The sequence below is a fragment of the Pongo abelii genome, chromosome 2 (assembly GCF_028885655.2).
Source record: "Pongo abelii isolate AG06213 chromosome 2, NHGRI_mPonAbe1-v2.0_pri, whole genome shotgun sequence".
Taxonomy (NCBI): Eukaryota; Metazoa; Chordata; class Mammalia; order Primates; family Hominidae; genus Pongo; species Pongo abelii.
Genome location: NC_085928.1, coordinates 193,999,529 through 194,014,566, shown reverse-complemented (window position 1 = coordinate 194,014,566; position 15,038 = coordinate 193,999,529). Strand labels below are relative to the sequence as shown.

General features: G+C 43.6%; 1 protein-coding gene across 7 annotated transcripts in view; it reads left to right on the top strand.

The window, feature by feature from the left end:
* Positions 1-888: 888 nt before the first annotated feature.
* ABCC5 (ATP binding cassette subfamily C member 5) overlaps positions 889-15,038 on the top strand; it is a 96,656-nt gene continuing 82,506 nt past the window's right edge. For 5 of the 7 annotated variants that reach the window (XM_063722367.1, XM_054553066.2, XM_024244709.3 and 2 more), the window contains exons 1-2: positions 889-1,223; positions 4,614-4,797. In XM_063722367.1, coding sequence (XP_063578437.1) covers positions 4,669-4,797 — 129 coding nt within the window. In that variant the 5' untranslated portion in view covers positions 889-1,223; positions 4,614-4,668. The remainder of the gene's footprint in view (positions 1,224-4,613; positions 4,798-15,038) is intronic. The other 2 variants (XM_054553067.2, XM_024244710.3) reach the window with 1 other exon arrangement.

Below are 15,038 nucleotides of genomic sequence, written 5' to 3'. Positions count from 1 at the left end.
CTCTTCCTCTTCTTCTTCTTCTTTTTTAATCTTTGAATTAAAAAAAAAAAAATACGGCCGGGTGCGGTGGCTCGCGCCTGTAATCCCAGCACTTTGGGAAGCCGAGGCGGGCAGATTACCTGAGGTCGGGAGTTCAAGACCAGCCTGGCCAATATGGCGAAACCCTGTCTCTACTAAAAAAATACGAAAATTAGCCGGGCGTGGTGGCGGACGCCTGTAATCCCAGCTACTTGGGAGGCTGAGGCAAGGAGAACTGCTTGAACCCGGTAGGCGGACGCTGCAGTGAGCCGAGATCGCGCCATTGCACTCCAGCCGGGGCAACAGAGCCAGACTCCTTAAAAAAAAAATACTCGTATTACTTACTCATAGGGCTGTAATGGAGATTAAAGGAAACAAGAATGGTATGTAAAGCATCGGATATAGGGTAGGAAGAACTCAACAGTGGCTTTTATTTAATGATGCTGAAGGTACCGATGAAACAGAGAAATAAAGGGATCAATCTTTCTGGGAGCCTCAGTTTCATTTATAAAAAGAAGAGGATGAGTTAGCATACCATTTCTAAGGCTCTTGCCACTTCTAGACTGTGATCCTGGCATTTTATTATCTAGAGACCAGGCAGCGCGACATTGATGGGCAGTTGGTGTTAAAGTGAGAAAGGCGGTATCTGCGCAGACTGCAGGGTCGAACTATGAGCAAGCAATCGTATCTGCCACAACAGATAAGAACCGGTGCTGGCCGGCCTGACGACTCTCAACGGGTTAGACGCGGGCTACGATGACCTTCACGATCTTTTCTGGCAGCTGCACGGCCACGCAGGGTCGGGACTGCCCTGCCTACGAATAGCACTGTGTGCTAACACAGGGCCACAGTTAAGCCTCCCGGCTGCCTCCCCCCGGGAACACGACCCCGGAGAAGATTCCAGACAGGCTCGCAGAGGCACGGGCAAGGATGCAACGGAGCCGGGAGCTCGGTGGGAAGAGGGGCAGCCCGCACCGCCCCCGGGATGTCACCGGCGCTTCTGGGAAATGTAGTCCTTCGCCGCGTCCGCAGCCCTGGGCACTCGGAAGGAGGACTACAGTTCCCTTCAGCCTTGGGAATGCTTTGTGCAGCGCGCTTGCGCGGTGTGGCGGCCGATGCCGCTATAAAGGCTTGTTTTGCTGCGGGGCTCATGCTCGGGAGCGTGGTTGAGCGGCTGGCGCGGTTGTCCTGGAGCAGGGGCGCAGGTAGGTGATGGCTGCTGCCGCACCCCTGCCCTCCAGCTCGGTTGTCACGGGGATCACCCATTTGCATTTCCTCGGGGCGTGGCGGGATGTGGCCAGGGCTACGAGCAGTTCGGGGGACACTGGAGACTTGGGGAACGGGGTATGGCCTCCCCTTGGTCTCCTGCCGCCGCCTCCTAGGCCTGTGAGCCGGGGGTCTGGTGACTGGGTCGTGTGCTGGAAGACAGGCAGGTAGGGTCGGGATGAGCGGGCAGGGACGCGGGCTACGTCCGTGGCCGCGGCCGCCAGGGGGCGCTGCGCCCGCGGGCCGTGGGTGTGGGTCGCGCTCGCCTGGCCAGGCCGGAGCGGGCTGTGGGAACGCCCTAGGGCCCGGGCATCCCAGGCGAAGCGGGTCTGAGAGAAACGCCCACCTGGGAGGATGTGCAGCGGGTGGCTCGGGGCACCCTGCTCAACCCGCAGCGGAGCCGCCAGCGACCTTCGAAGTAAGTCATCCCCTTCGTTTTTGCAAGCGGGTAAATGGAGGTACGTGACATAAGCACGCGCAGCAAACCCGTGGCTGTGCCGGGAACGCAGCCCAGATCTCTCCACGGTCATCCAGTGCTCTTTTCGCTTCTGCCACACAGAGCCGCGGGTGGCTTTGTGTTTATCACACAGGGGTCATTTGGTTTCTGCACAGACGGAGAGGCTGGAGGCAGGTGGGCACAGGAACGACAGGGAAAGTTTCAGGAGGTCTTGGAGGAGGAGATGGTTAGGTTTTACTGTGGTCTGCAGCGTGCGTGAAAGGTGAGGCTGCTTGGAGACGCAACAAGTGGATTACAGTGGGTGTGGTAAATACGTATCCCTTTAGCGTAGTGTCTTCCTCGTGCAGCTTGAGGGCCTGGAGGTGATGGAAACCTACCCATGAGTATTGGGATGACTGCAGCTTGCACACATCAGTCTGGTAATCCCGTGCAACTCTCCTCCTGCCATGCAGTTGAATCAGTATCATTGTGCAGGGAGAATGTCTACACTTTTATCGGTGGAAAGAGAATCTTGGTAAAAAACGGCAGCTGACTAAGTGGCCTCAACCCTATTGGGCACTTCTTTGGGGTTCTCCTACTTTGATTATTCTGCTTCTACCCTTGTACACGTCTGGACAACAGGTTTATTTTTTACAGACAAAAATCCCTTCTCTTTCTTCCTCTCTTGATAGCTAAGGCAAGTGAGCATTTAAAAAAGATTTTCCAACAACTTTAAAGGAGGACACGAGAAGATAGGGAAATATAAATAGTATCAGTAAAAAGGCTGGCCTGGGGATCCATCCTTGCCTGCTTGCTTGCTTCAGGCTGGGGCTTTGTTTCTTTCCAAACCTGTCAGGATTCCCAGCTCTTCGCCGGACTCCACGTGGGGTGCCCTCTTTTATGTTCCAGATACACAGACGATGGTGTCCTTATGTTCAAGGCCACAGACAGTAACTTTGTGCCTACTTTGGGCCTGCCTGCTCTCCTGATTGTGCCTCTTTTTCCAGGAAAGTAGAGATGAGTGTGTTCGAGATAATGGAACACTGTTCCCCACACCCTTCATACATAGAATAACTTAGTTCCTTAGGATAGTTTAGCAGTGTCTACCACAGCAGTCACTGTAGGCACAAAACAGTCATTATTTGTGTCATAACAGTGAAGTCGTTTTGTCCCTGCCTCTCTCTGCTCCTGTGCTCCACTGATTCTACTTTATCCTTTGAAATAAAAGTGATTGAAAGAATCTTTGGTTATCATGGGTGCTTAGATAATTAAGATTATGTTCGTGTTCTTCTTGATGTGGCATTTCATATTGTGGATGAGTTCCAGTGACCTCCTCCCTTTCAAACTGCTCACCGCCCCAACCCCCACCTTTTAAAAAGGTAGTACTAATCTATTCCTCTTCCAGATAATCAGCTAAGCTAGGGAACCCTTGAAGGGGAAGGTTAGACTTTCATGATTCCCGTAAGAAGGTTACTCTGATCTACAGCTACAGCTCAACACTGGGGACACTGGCAGATGCCAGGTCTGTTTATAGTTTAGCCTTAATGAGGTCTCAATGACGTGATTGCTGCGCTCTGGCTTGGTGAGCCGCTGTTCTTTATGGTGTAGTTTGTCATTGGACAAGGTGACTTTTTTTTTTTTTTTAAAGATAAGTAACAGCTATATCAACTTAGGGTACTTGAACCAGAATTCTGAAAGGCAAGAAATCAAGCTTTCTTTGGACTGGAAACCTGTCTTTGCATAGGAGATTTAGTCCTTTTTATTCAGAGGATTAGTAAGTGTTTTCTTTTTATCTGACACCTTAAAAATTGCATTATAATGGTTAGAATTTTGTGCTGCAGAAGTAGTACTTTTAAGTCACAGCGATAGCCAGGGATTTATGGAATCCAGAAGGCAACACAGCTACACGTCTTTAATTTCCGTTGGAGGCTAGTATGAAAGGTGTTTTCTCAGCTTGTCTCTGGGAGGCTGTGACCCTTCTTAGAGGGGGGAAACATTTTAGAGAAGTATGTGTGTGTTTTTTGTTTTTAAGTGACCTGAGTTGCTACAGCACATTGATTAGACTTAGCCAGGCAGGCAGTGGTTTAGAACAGAGTTTCAGGTAAAAATTAGGTAAGACTTAGTAATACAGGGTGGAGAATTTGCTTTTGTTATTGTTTTTTACTAACAGCTTTATTGCCGTAGGATTTATATGCCATGAAATTCACTCTTTTAAAGTATAAATTCAGTTTTTTTTTTTTCAATGTATTCACTGCATTGTGCAACCATTACCACTATCTAGTTTTAGAACATTTTCAGTACCCAGGGAATTTGTGTTTGAAGTTAAGTTATAACATTGTTTTAACTGGATAACTTCATGGAGCTTTAAAATAACACCAGCTAACCCATTAGTTAATTATAAAAAGGCAGAGATGGAATATATCATTGGTAGAATAAGTGTTTGGTAAATTTTTATTTAGTAAAATTTAGGAGGAGAAATGATGTCCACTTTAAAATTGTGGAGTTTTTAATACTTGGGACAAACTGAAATTGTTTCTAGAAAGTCTTTAAAAAAAAAAAACCAACCTTTCTATTGTATACACTGGATTTGAGCTTAGTTGAAGAGAGTGGGCGTCTCTTTACTAGTGTGTTTACTTTTTCTAATTTTTTTTCCCTTAGAGGTGGGAGAAGGTAATTTTTCTTGATTCTCTTATACTGAATCTTTTTCTTTAAAAAAAGAAATCGAAATCTTTGAACATTTTTTTGAAAATTAATTTTCGTAGCTATAACAGTAGAAAGCTTTAGTACTTTTGCCTTTTTTTTTTTTTTTTTTTTCCCTATTTTAAGGCACTTGAGCATATGGGTAAGTACTGTTTAGGAAATAATCTATTTCTTGATGAATTTTTAATTTCAGGAATTCTGATGTGAAACTAACAGTCTGTGAGCCCTGGAACCTCCACTCAGAGAAGATGAAGGATATCGACATAGGAAAAGAGTATATCATCCCCAGTCCTGGGTATAGAAGTGTGAGGGAGAGAACCAGCACTTCTGGGACACACAGAGACCGTGAAGATTCCAAGTTCAGGAGAACTCGACCGGTCAGTTTCCTTTCCTAAGAGTCTCTTACCTGCTTGTTGTACTAAAACACATCTTTTTTCATATAATGGGTAATTTAGAAACTTATTTTTTGGCCAGGCGCGGTGGCTCACGCCTATAAACCCAGCACTTTGGGAGGCTGAGGCGGGTGGATCATCTGAGGTCAGGAGTTCGAGACCAGCCTGACCAACATGGTGAAAACCTGTCTCTACTAAAAGTACAAAAATTAGCCAGGCGTGGTGGCGGGCACCTATAATCCCAGATACTTGTGAGGCTGAGGCACGAGAATCGCTTGAACCCGAGAGGCGGAGGTTGTAGTGAGCTGGGATCATGCCACTGCACTCCAGCCTGGGCGATAGAGCGAGACTCAGTCTCAAAAAAAAAAAAAATGTATTTTTCTTTATTGGCTTTAGGTTACTGTTAAGAATTTATGGTTATTGATAAGTCTCTGGTCCATAGTAAGCACTCAATAAGTGGAAGAGAGGCTGGCTGTCACCCTCTCACCTAGTCTGTCCTGAGCATTCTCCTCTTTTTCACTTTTATTCTATGTTGGTGCCTTCTGAAAAGGCTGTGCTTAAGAGAAGACAACTTATTGAGGAGGAGGGGGTCGTGGAGTCGATGACAGGGAATATAAAGCCAATTAAGCTTCATTCATGTACCTAAACAAAATTGGTGTTTTCTTCTATTTTCTGTCATCTGTGTTGAAAACGTGAATCTGGCCAGGCGCAGTGGCTTATGCTTGTAATCCCAGCACTTTGGGTGGTTGAGGTGGGTGGGTCACTTGAGGTCAGGAGTTCGAGACCAGCCTGGCCAACATGGTGAAACCCTGTCTCTGCTAAAAATACAAAAATTAGTGAGGTGTGGTGGCGGGCACCTGTACTCCCAGCTACTCAGGAGGGAGGCAGGAGAATTGCTTGAACCCAGGAGGCAGAGGTTGCAGTGAGCCGAGATCACGCCACTGCACTCCAGCCTGGGCAACAGAGTGAGACTCCATCTCCAAAAAAATAAAAAATAAAATAAAATGTGAATCCTTTGGAGAGACTCAGATTTCAGAACAATTCTAGATAGTTGTGGGATAATCAGTGTGTTTTTCAAGCGAATTCATAGGTTAAGCAGTCTTTAGATAATAATCTAATTTCCTCCAAGGGAAATAATGAAGATGCATTTTCACCTGGAGAAAATATTCTTTTTCCTGAGAAAAAAAGCATTATACCTTTTCTTACAAAAGTACCTAATAAGGCAGAATGGACTAGGTTTAGGAAGTTGAGGTTTATGTTGGTGTATTTGTTATGTGAAAATTTGAGAAAGATAATGGACTTTGCAGCTGACACTGGCCTTTCCTTAGCCTGATACTACCTTTCCCTCTTTGGTTGTGTTAAAGCCATTGCTTTATTAATGAACCTTTTCTTGCTAATGAGTTTTCTCTGCACCCTACTGTGTATTATAGAATGCTTTTCCATTCAGGTTTAACTTCAGAGAAACAGGCTTAATGTAATCAGTGTCAAATACTTCTCGTGGCACCAGTTTTATAACTTCCTCATGTCCTTTTGTCTAGACCTTATGTTGATTAAACATCTATTCAATACGTCTGAGTGCTAGACACAGTTAGTGTAACAGTTAAGTCTGGAAAAAGTCAGAAGGTAACATTAGGGCAGGGCCTTAAAGGGCGATTAGGTGGGGAGGCTTTTTAGGCGGCACAAGTATAGACCCAAAGGTATGGAAAGAGCGTGTGGTATGTTGGGACTTTGGATAAGCTACTTACGTCATTTGTATATAAAATGGGGTTGACAGTAGTACCTGACTCATGGGATCACTGAGGAGTAAATGAGATAATACATATAAAATATTTAAAATGGTACCTGGCTCATGGCCAGTGCTCAATAAATGTTAGCTCTTAGAACTAGTTGTTTAGGGCATAGGATGTGTAAAGGGATTATAGGTTGGGGGAAATTCTGCATGCCATGCTAAGAAATATTTCACTGTGGGCATTAGGGAACTATTGGAAGTTAATGAGATTAAAAAAAAACTTTTTATTTTGAGCTAACTGTAGATTTACAGGCAATTATAAAAAATAATATAGAGATCCTGTATATTCTTCATCCAGTTTCCCCCAGTGGTAACATCTTGCATAACTATAGTCCAGTATCACAACAGGATAATGATTGACATTGATGCAATCCATTGACTTTAGGATTTCACCAGTTTTATATGCACTCATTTGTGTGTGTGTGTGTGTGTATGTGTTGTGTTCTATGCATTTTTTAAAGGTGTAAATTTGTGTGACTGCTTCCACAGTCAGGATGCAAAGGTTCCATCACAAGGATCTCTCGTTACCCTTTTATAGCCACAGTCATGTCCCCTCAACCCCAGTCTCTGGCAACTGCTAATCTTTTCTCCATTTCTGTAATTTTGTTATTTTAAGAATGCTATATACATTGAATCATATAGCATATACCTTTCGAGATTGCTTTTTTCACTCAGCTGAATTCCCTTGATAGCCACCTAATTTTGTTCTTTGCATCAGTAGTTCTTTCCTTTGTATTGCTGAGTAGCATTCCATGTTATAGATGTACCATAGCTTCTTTAACCATTCATTTGCTAAAGGACATACAGGTCATTTCCAGTTAATGGCAATTATAAATAAAGGTGCTCTGAACCTTCAGTTACAGGATTTTGTGTGAACATAAGCTTTTATTTCTCTGGATTAATGCCCAGGACTGCGCTTGCTGGGTCATATGGTAAGTGCATATTTAGTTTTGTAAGAAACTGCAGTACTCTTTCCCAGAGTGTCTGTGCCATTTTACATTCCCACCAGCAATGATCCAGTTTTTCCACATTGTTGCCAGTACTCAATGTTATAATGTTTATTTTAGCCATTCCTATAGATGTGCCTGGTATCTGATTGTGGTTTTAATTTGCAGTTCCCTAATGGCTACGATGTTTGAGAGTAGATTTTTATCTTAGATTAGTCTTGAAGCAATGCAGAAAAAAACCTGTACAGGAGAAAGAGACCAAATATAAGGAGCAGTCAGGAAGCGGCTCTGCCCATCCATGTCAGAGAGACCAGGGTTCTGTTGTAAAGCATAGAAGTGAGGATGGAGGAAAGGCGTTTCTAGAAGATAGGGAGGCATTGGGGTGTCTGGGATTGATGGTAAGGATTTAAACCTATTCATGGACATAAAAGGAGATTGGGGAGATATTAAGAATGAGTTTGGGCCGGGCACGGTGGCTCATGCCCATAATCCTAGCACTTTGGGAGGCCGAAGCTGGTGGATTGTCTGAGCTCAGGAGTTTGAGATCAGCCTGGGCAACACAGTGAAACCCCATCTACTTGGGAGGCTGAGGCAGGAGAATCGCTTGAACCCGAGAGGCGGAGGTTGCAGTGAACCAAGATCGTGCCATTGCGCTCCAGCCTGGGCAACAGAGTGAGACTCCATCTCAAAAAAAAAAGAAGAATGATTTTGATTTTGAAGATGTTGAATTTGAAGTGCATATGGGTAAAATTATCAGTAGGTAGAGCACAGACAAGAAGTAGAGTAGGAAAAAACATTTAGAGCCTTTAGTGTGTCCACGTAGGTGAAGCTGTGAGAGTGAGCAGGCTTACCCAAGGATGGCTTGCAGAGCAGGAGAAGGCGGAGGCTGTGGAGCTGGTGTGTGGTCCCGTGAAATTTCTGGGGATAGGGTCCCCAGCTTGTGAGAGTAGAGTTGACATCAGGGTTTGCAGTGGCAGCGGCGAGCTTTTCCTCTACAAAGCGGGGAAGAACAGCAGGTAGGCACCGCTGGGCTTTGAGTACCCTAAAGGATATGGAGTCAGCCACCACTGTGGCAGGTTTTCAACATGCCATTGAAGCCTTATCTCAGAGAAATACGAAGGCTAATACCACTTTTATAAAATTTCAGGAATCCACATGAATTTTATTTTTATTACTCTTTCATGTTTCCTAAACTTTTTTTTTTTTTTTTTGAGACAAAGTCTCCCTCTGTCGCCCAGGCTGGAATGCAGTGGTGCAATCTCAGCTCAGTGGTGCAATCTCAGCTCACTGCAACCTCCACCTCCCTGGCTCAAGCAATTCTCCTGCCTCAGCCTCCTGAACAGCAGGTGCCTACCTGCTGTTCTCTGTTACCATGTTGGCCAGGCTGGTCTTGAACTCCTGAGCTCAAGTGATCCGCCTGCCTTGGCCTCCCAAAGTGCTGGGATTACAGGCGTCAGCCACCACATCTGGCCATGAACTTTTATTTTTTATTAAATTTTTATTTGTTTGTTTTTTTGTAGAGACAGTCTCACTGTTGGCCAGGCTGTTCTTGAACTCCCAGCTTCAAGCAAGCCTCCCACCTCAGCCTCCCAAAGTGCTGGGATTACAGGCATGTGGCACCACACCCTGCCCCTAAACTTTGAAATTTGAGTACTGTTTTCCTGATTTTTACTGTATCCTTGTAATCTCTGAACTTTTTAAAAAGATTTCTTTTATTCTACTCTCTTTCTGTTACTTAGTTTAGACCTAGCAAAACAACAACAATAAGCCCATAGGTTTAATTCAAGCTAATTTTGTATATACATTAAAATGAATGCATCGCTACTAAGTATTTTTGTAAGTTCAGACACCATCTGGAATCTGCTTGACCGTTACCTGTCAAAAAACAAAATTTCTCGGATATATTTATCTTTAACTTGTCTCATGTTACAAGTTTGCTGACAGAGGGAACCAGCAAGATGACAAAAAGTTTTGTGGTCTGAGATGGTATAAAATGGATAATGTAAGTAGTTGGGAAGCAGAATTCCTATATAAGCATGTAGTTTTGTTTCGTTCTTTAAAGTAAGCAGTTAATTGGGCAGAGATTGCAGTTTCATGTCACATCATCATAACCATCATTTTTATATTAGTTGTTAGAGAGGAAATCTGGGACAGGATCTCCCAGGATGCCAGGCATACCTACTACTCGTCAGAAATTTAAAACAAACAAACAAAAAAGCCTCTAGGTAACAAAAGATAAGGATACATCTGTGGCTCTTATGTGGAAAGCAAGGTTTCATTCACCACTATTAGCCTTTGATACGTCCAATTAACCGAGAAGCAGGAGACCTGTGCTGCTGGTGCCTCACGCCTGTAGTCCCAGCACTGTGGGAGGCCGAGAGAGGAGGCTCACTTGAGCCCGGGAGTGCAAGACCAACCTGGGCATCATGGTGAGACCTGCTCTACAAAAAAATAAAAATAAAAATAAATTAGCTAGGCATGGGGGTTTGTGCCTGTAGTCCCAGCTACTTGGGAGGCTGAGGTGAGAGGATCACTTGAGCCCAGGAGGTCCAGGCTACAGTAAGCTGTGATTGTGCCACTGCACTCCATCCTGCGTGACAGAGCGAGACCCTGTCTCACCAAAAAAAAAAAAGAAAAGAAATGACGTCAAACAGAAGTCAGAAGCAAAGCACCAAAGAATAAGTTCTGACTTTAAGCAGGCCAGTGCTTTTTTTCTTCAAGGTTTAAGTGAAGACGCAGATTACATGGTTTGCCCATTTCTCAGTATTGTGACCAAATCATTCTTTTGGAACGTGACTTGGAAAAATTGCTCTATTAGTCACATCTTCAAATATTTGTAATTTCTCACGTATGCTTAGAAATAATTAGGGTTGAAATAAAGCATTCGCACACCTACCCACTTTCTTCGGGACTATAATGTTAATGCTTGTGGCCACACACAATTTGAGGCTTAGCAGGCATCCTTTAATCCTGAAGTGTTAATAAAGTGGTGGCTTCTGTTGCTGTTAGTTCTTTGAGCCTGAGTACTAACTTTGGCTGGCATTAGGCTGGCGTTACTTCAGCCAACATGAAGTTTTATACCTAGGCTACTCCTAAACACTGTTCCTGTGCCTGAGGCATGATTATTCAGGCATGGTTCCTTTTTTTATCCTATTTATATATGCACATGTAGATCATATGACTCCACGAGCCCGGATTTTTTTTTTTTTAAGATGCAGTCAGTGTTTATTCATTTTTTTAAATTTAGCAAATATTTGAACACTCTTCAAGATGCATGCGCAGCACTGAACCAAGTGGTCTGGTGCAGATAAAGATAAATTGGTGCTGGGCCTGCTTGTCCACCAATAGAAGCTTAAACTCACAAACACGTACTCTACATAGATGACTGTAATTTAGATGCTCTGGGAATTAGTAAAAGGAGAAAGTGCTTCTCTCTCAGGGAACACTTTAGGAGGAGGTATCATTTGGCTGGAAACTTGAGGAATGGGTAGAATTTGGAGAAATGAAGAACTTGCCAGGCAAAAGAAAGAGTTGTGGGATAGGGATACCTAGTCCTTGTTGGTATTGAGCATAAAATGTGTGAAGTCTTAGCTATAGTGCAATACCTCAGTGAATTTCACATTATGTGTGGGGTTTTTTTTGTTTTTTATTTTTTGTTTTGAGGTAGAGTCTCATTCTGTAGCCCAGGCTAGAGGGCAGTGGCGTGATCTTGGCTCACTGCAACCTCCGCCTCCCAAGTTCAAGCGATTCTCCTCTCTCAGCCTCCCGAGTAGCTGGGATTACAGGCATGTGCAACCATACCCAGCTAATTTTTTGTATTTTTAGTAGAGATGGGGTTTCACTATGTTAGCCAGGCTGGTCTCGAACTCCTGACCTCAGGTGATCCCTCTGCCTCAGCCTCTCAAAGTGCTGGGATTACAGGTGTGAGCCACTGCGCCTGGGCATGTGTGTTCTTGAATAATAAGCCAAGGAGTTTGGATTTTAATTGCTTTAAATTAATATTTAAGCAAAAGCAAGACAAAGCTTGTCAGATGCTTTTATGAGCTTTATTTTATTGTAGTGGTGGTTGTCTTAGTGCTCTCAGGCAAAGCTAAGGGTGCCTTGTTTTTTATTAGCATGTCTAATCTGGGAAAGGAGGAAGAATGGAAAAATAAGCAGAAGTGGGCCTGGCGTGGTGGCTCACGCCTGCAATCCCAGCACTTTGGGAGGCCGAGGCGGGCGGATCACAAGATCAGGAGATTGAGACCATCCTGGCTAACACGGTGAAACCCTGTCTCTACTAAAAATACAAAAAATTAGCTGGGCATGGTGGCACGCACCTGTAGTCCCAGCACGGGAGACTGAGGCAGGAGAATCGCTTGAACCCGGGAGCCGGAGTTTGCAGTGAGCCGAGATCGCACCACTGCACTCCAGCCTGGGCGACAGCAAGACTCTGTCTCAAAAAAAAAAAAAAAGCAGAAGTAAACTAAAGTTCATGTACCATTATTACTGGCACATGAACTTTAGTTATTTTTTCCCCTTCTCTCAAAAGTGTGTCATTGGTGGGATTTTCTTCCTACCAAATTAGAATATTCTGTGTCTAGGAAAGGTAACAAAGCAAGTATTCATAAAATACTTAAAATCCAGGGCTCTTACTTAGTATTTCCTTAGTTCTGTGGTAGGCTGACCCTTTAATCTTGGTTGGAGTTTTCTTAATTAGTGCTTTGAAATATTTTGGTGAGCTCAAGTTGTATCTTAGGGATCAAAGATGTGGGTCTAATCTCTTACCAGAAATGATTCGAAGATGTATTGTTAGGAAAGAAATATGGGCTCATTATAGAAAATGTACAAAGTGTGTAAAGTTATAGAAAAAAAGTAACCACCCTTAATTCCTCTACCCAGAGACAGCCATTGTTTTCATAAAATAGTTTTGTCTAGTACATTGTACTTTTAGAGTTTGCTCCTGAAAGCTTTTCTTTACAGACTAAGGACGTGTGAATTTGTCTATGCCCTTGTATTTTCCTAGTCAAGAGTATTACCTGTGAGTCGGCTTGCTGTTAGGAAGGAGAGCAGGAGGAAGGAGATTAGCATTTTGCAGCTCTGCATTATTTTTCTCTTGATTGATACTCAGTGACTCAGCAGATTTTCTGGACAGGGTTAAGATAAGTAAGAATACCTGCCTTTTTTTTTTTTTTTTTTTTTTTTTTTTTTAAATCTCCCTGTAGGCATTCATAAAGCTTTATGAGGCTCAGTAGTCTCTTAGGCACTGCTGGGTGTGACACTGTATCTGGTCTGGTGCCAGGTGTTGGTCTCCAGTAGCAGCCCAGAGCTCTCCGGCTGAGATAACAACAGTGCTGTGATTGGTGCAGAGCCCAGGTGGCTCTCATGCTTGGTAACTGCATTGACAGCTCGCTGGGGCTCTTGAGGTTGGGCTGCTGCCGGGATCATCAGCTCTCTTATGCCGTCTGCTGCAAGACTGCCGCGGCTTTCCTAGGAAGTGCTGCTTAAGGGAAATAAATATAGCCTGTTGGCATGAGTTAAAGGAGCTTTCTGTCAAAGGGGAAGAAAAGTGTTGGAATTAGCTTCCTGTTTTTTTTTCTTTAAGTACCTAAATCTTTATTTTGTTAAGATAACTTGGAAGTTACAAATGGTTAATGAAAACTTTTTCAATGAAATCTTGTTTCCACTGTTAGGTGGGTTTCTGTTAATGCTTTCTTTATTATTATTATACTTTAAGTTCTAGGGTACATGTGCACAACGTGCAGGTTTGTTACATATGTATACATGTGCCATGTTGGTGTGTTGCACCCATTAACTTGTCATTTACATTAGATATATCTCCTAATGCTATCCCTCCCCCCTCCCTGTAAATGCTTGTTTTAATGTTACCGTTTTTCCCTCTCTCATAGTCAAAAATAAAAAGGTCAACGCAAAGAAACAGGGCCTCCAGAAGGCTTTGCAATGGTTAAACCTGTCATTATTAAACTTACAGACTAATGTGAAGTTAATTTGGTGCACTGAAGTCCACTAATGAGCAGAATTAAATTTATCCTTTTCCTCCCTGCCCCGCTTTTAAGGAGTCAGCCTATTTAGATAATTAGATGTTACATATGTTTTAACTATTTAAGATTATTTTATGAATTAGCTGTTCAAAGAATCAATTGTTATTAGATATCAGATGAGAACTTCCACTTACCAAAGCCTGCTCATGGAGGCAGAAAGCAAGACTGACATGTGTACTTTAAAAGATGGATGGAACCTCAAAGGCCATCTTGCCCAGTCCTCATTTAGCCTCACCTCTCTGTAGGTGAGGCCCAGGAGAGACACTTTTTTACTAGGCAGACTATGCTGGAACTGGGTGAGCTTCCCAGGGATGTTCTTTCTGGAATTCGGTGGCTCAAAATACAGCACTTGGCTCCTCTTTGAAGCATGATGGCTCTATTGCCTGTCTCTGGCCCAGTGTGCTGGGCTGCCGAAAAGAGCATGGAACCACCCAGGAGATGCCACGACACTGACAGCTGTACCTGACCTTAGGGTTCGGGATATGTTTTCAAAAGCAAATCTCGCTAAAAAGGATTGATATGTTATTATGAAATCTATATTTGTGTGGTGGAAATAGACACACTCAGGCTTTTAGAGATAAGCTACGCAGAATGGGTTACAATAAATGGTTATAATTGTTTGGCTTTTTTAAGAATCCTGTGAACTTGACAACCTTCTGTTTACTTTTCTTTGGTATTATGCAGGTATGATATTGAGCAGTCACTTAGTTTTCTTAAATTTTGTGTCTCACAGTAGAAAAATAGCCAAACTGCTCAGCCCCTAACCTTTGTGTTTGCTTCTCACGATGGTCAGCAGTTCTGGCCTGCTCTGCAGTACGGTGGTCACATGATGGAACCCAGAAAGCCTTGTACTAAGCATTTAACACACATTGTGTTAGGCACTGGAGGAAGTTTTATTTACAAATTATATTTTGGCCTTTTTTTTTTTTCGAGACGGAGTCTCTCTCTGTCACCCAGGCTGGGGTGCAGTGGCCCGATCTCGGCTCACTGCAACCTCTGCCTTCTAGGTTCAAGCAATTCTTCTGCCCTCTGTCTCCCAAGTATCTGGGATTACAGGTGTGCACCACCATGCCTAGCTAATTTTTGCATTTTTAGTAGAGACAGGATTTCACCATGTTGGCTAGGCTGGTCTCGAGTCCTGACCTAAAGTGATTGATCCACCTGCCTCGGCCTCCCAAAGTGCTGGGATTACAGGTGTGAGCCACCGCATCCGGGCTTTTTTTTTTTTTTTTAGCTAAAGCCTGAAAATCTTGTTGAAGGGATTTTGTCAAATGCAAAAGGCCAATATTCACAACTCTGTAAATCAGTGGTTTTCAGGCCAGGCTGAATGTTAAAATCACTTGAAGAACGTTCAACAAATACCAGTGTTGGGGTCCTATTCCAGACCAATTAAATCAGTCTCTGGGATAGAACCCAGGCATCAGTATTGTTTTAAAACTCCTCTGGTGA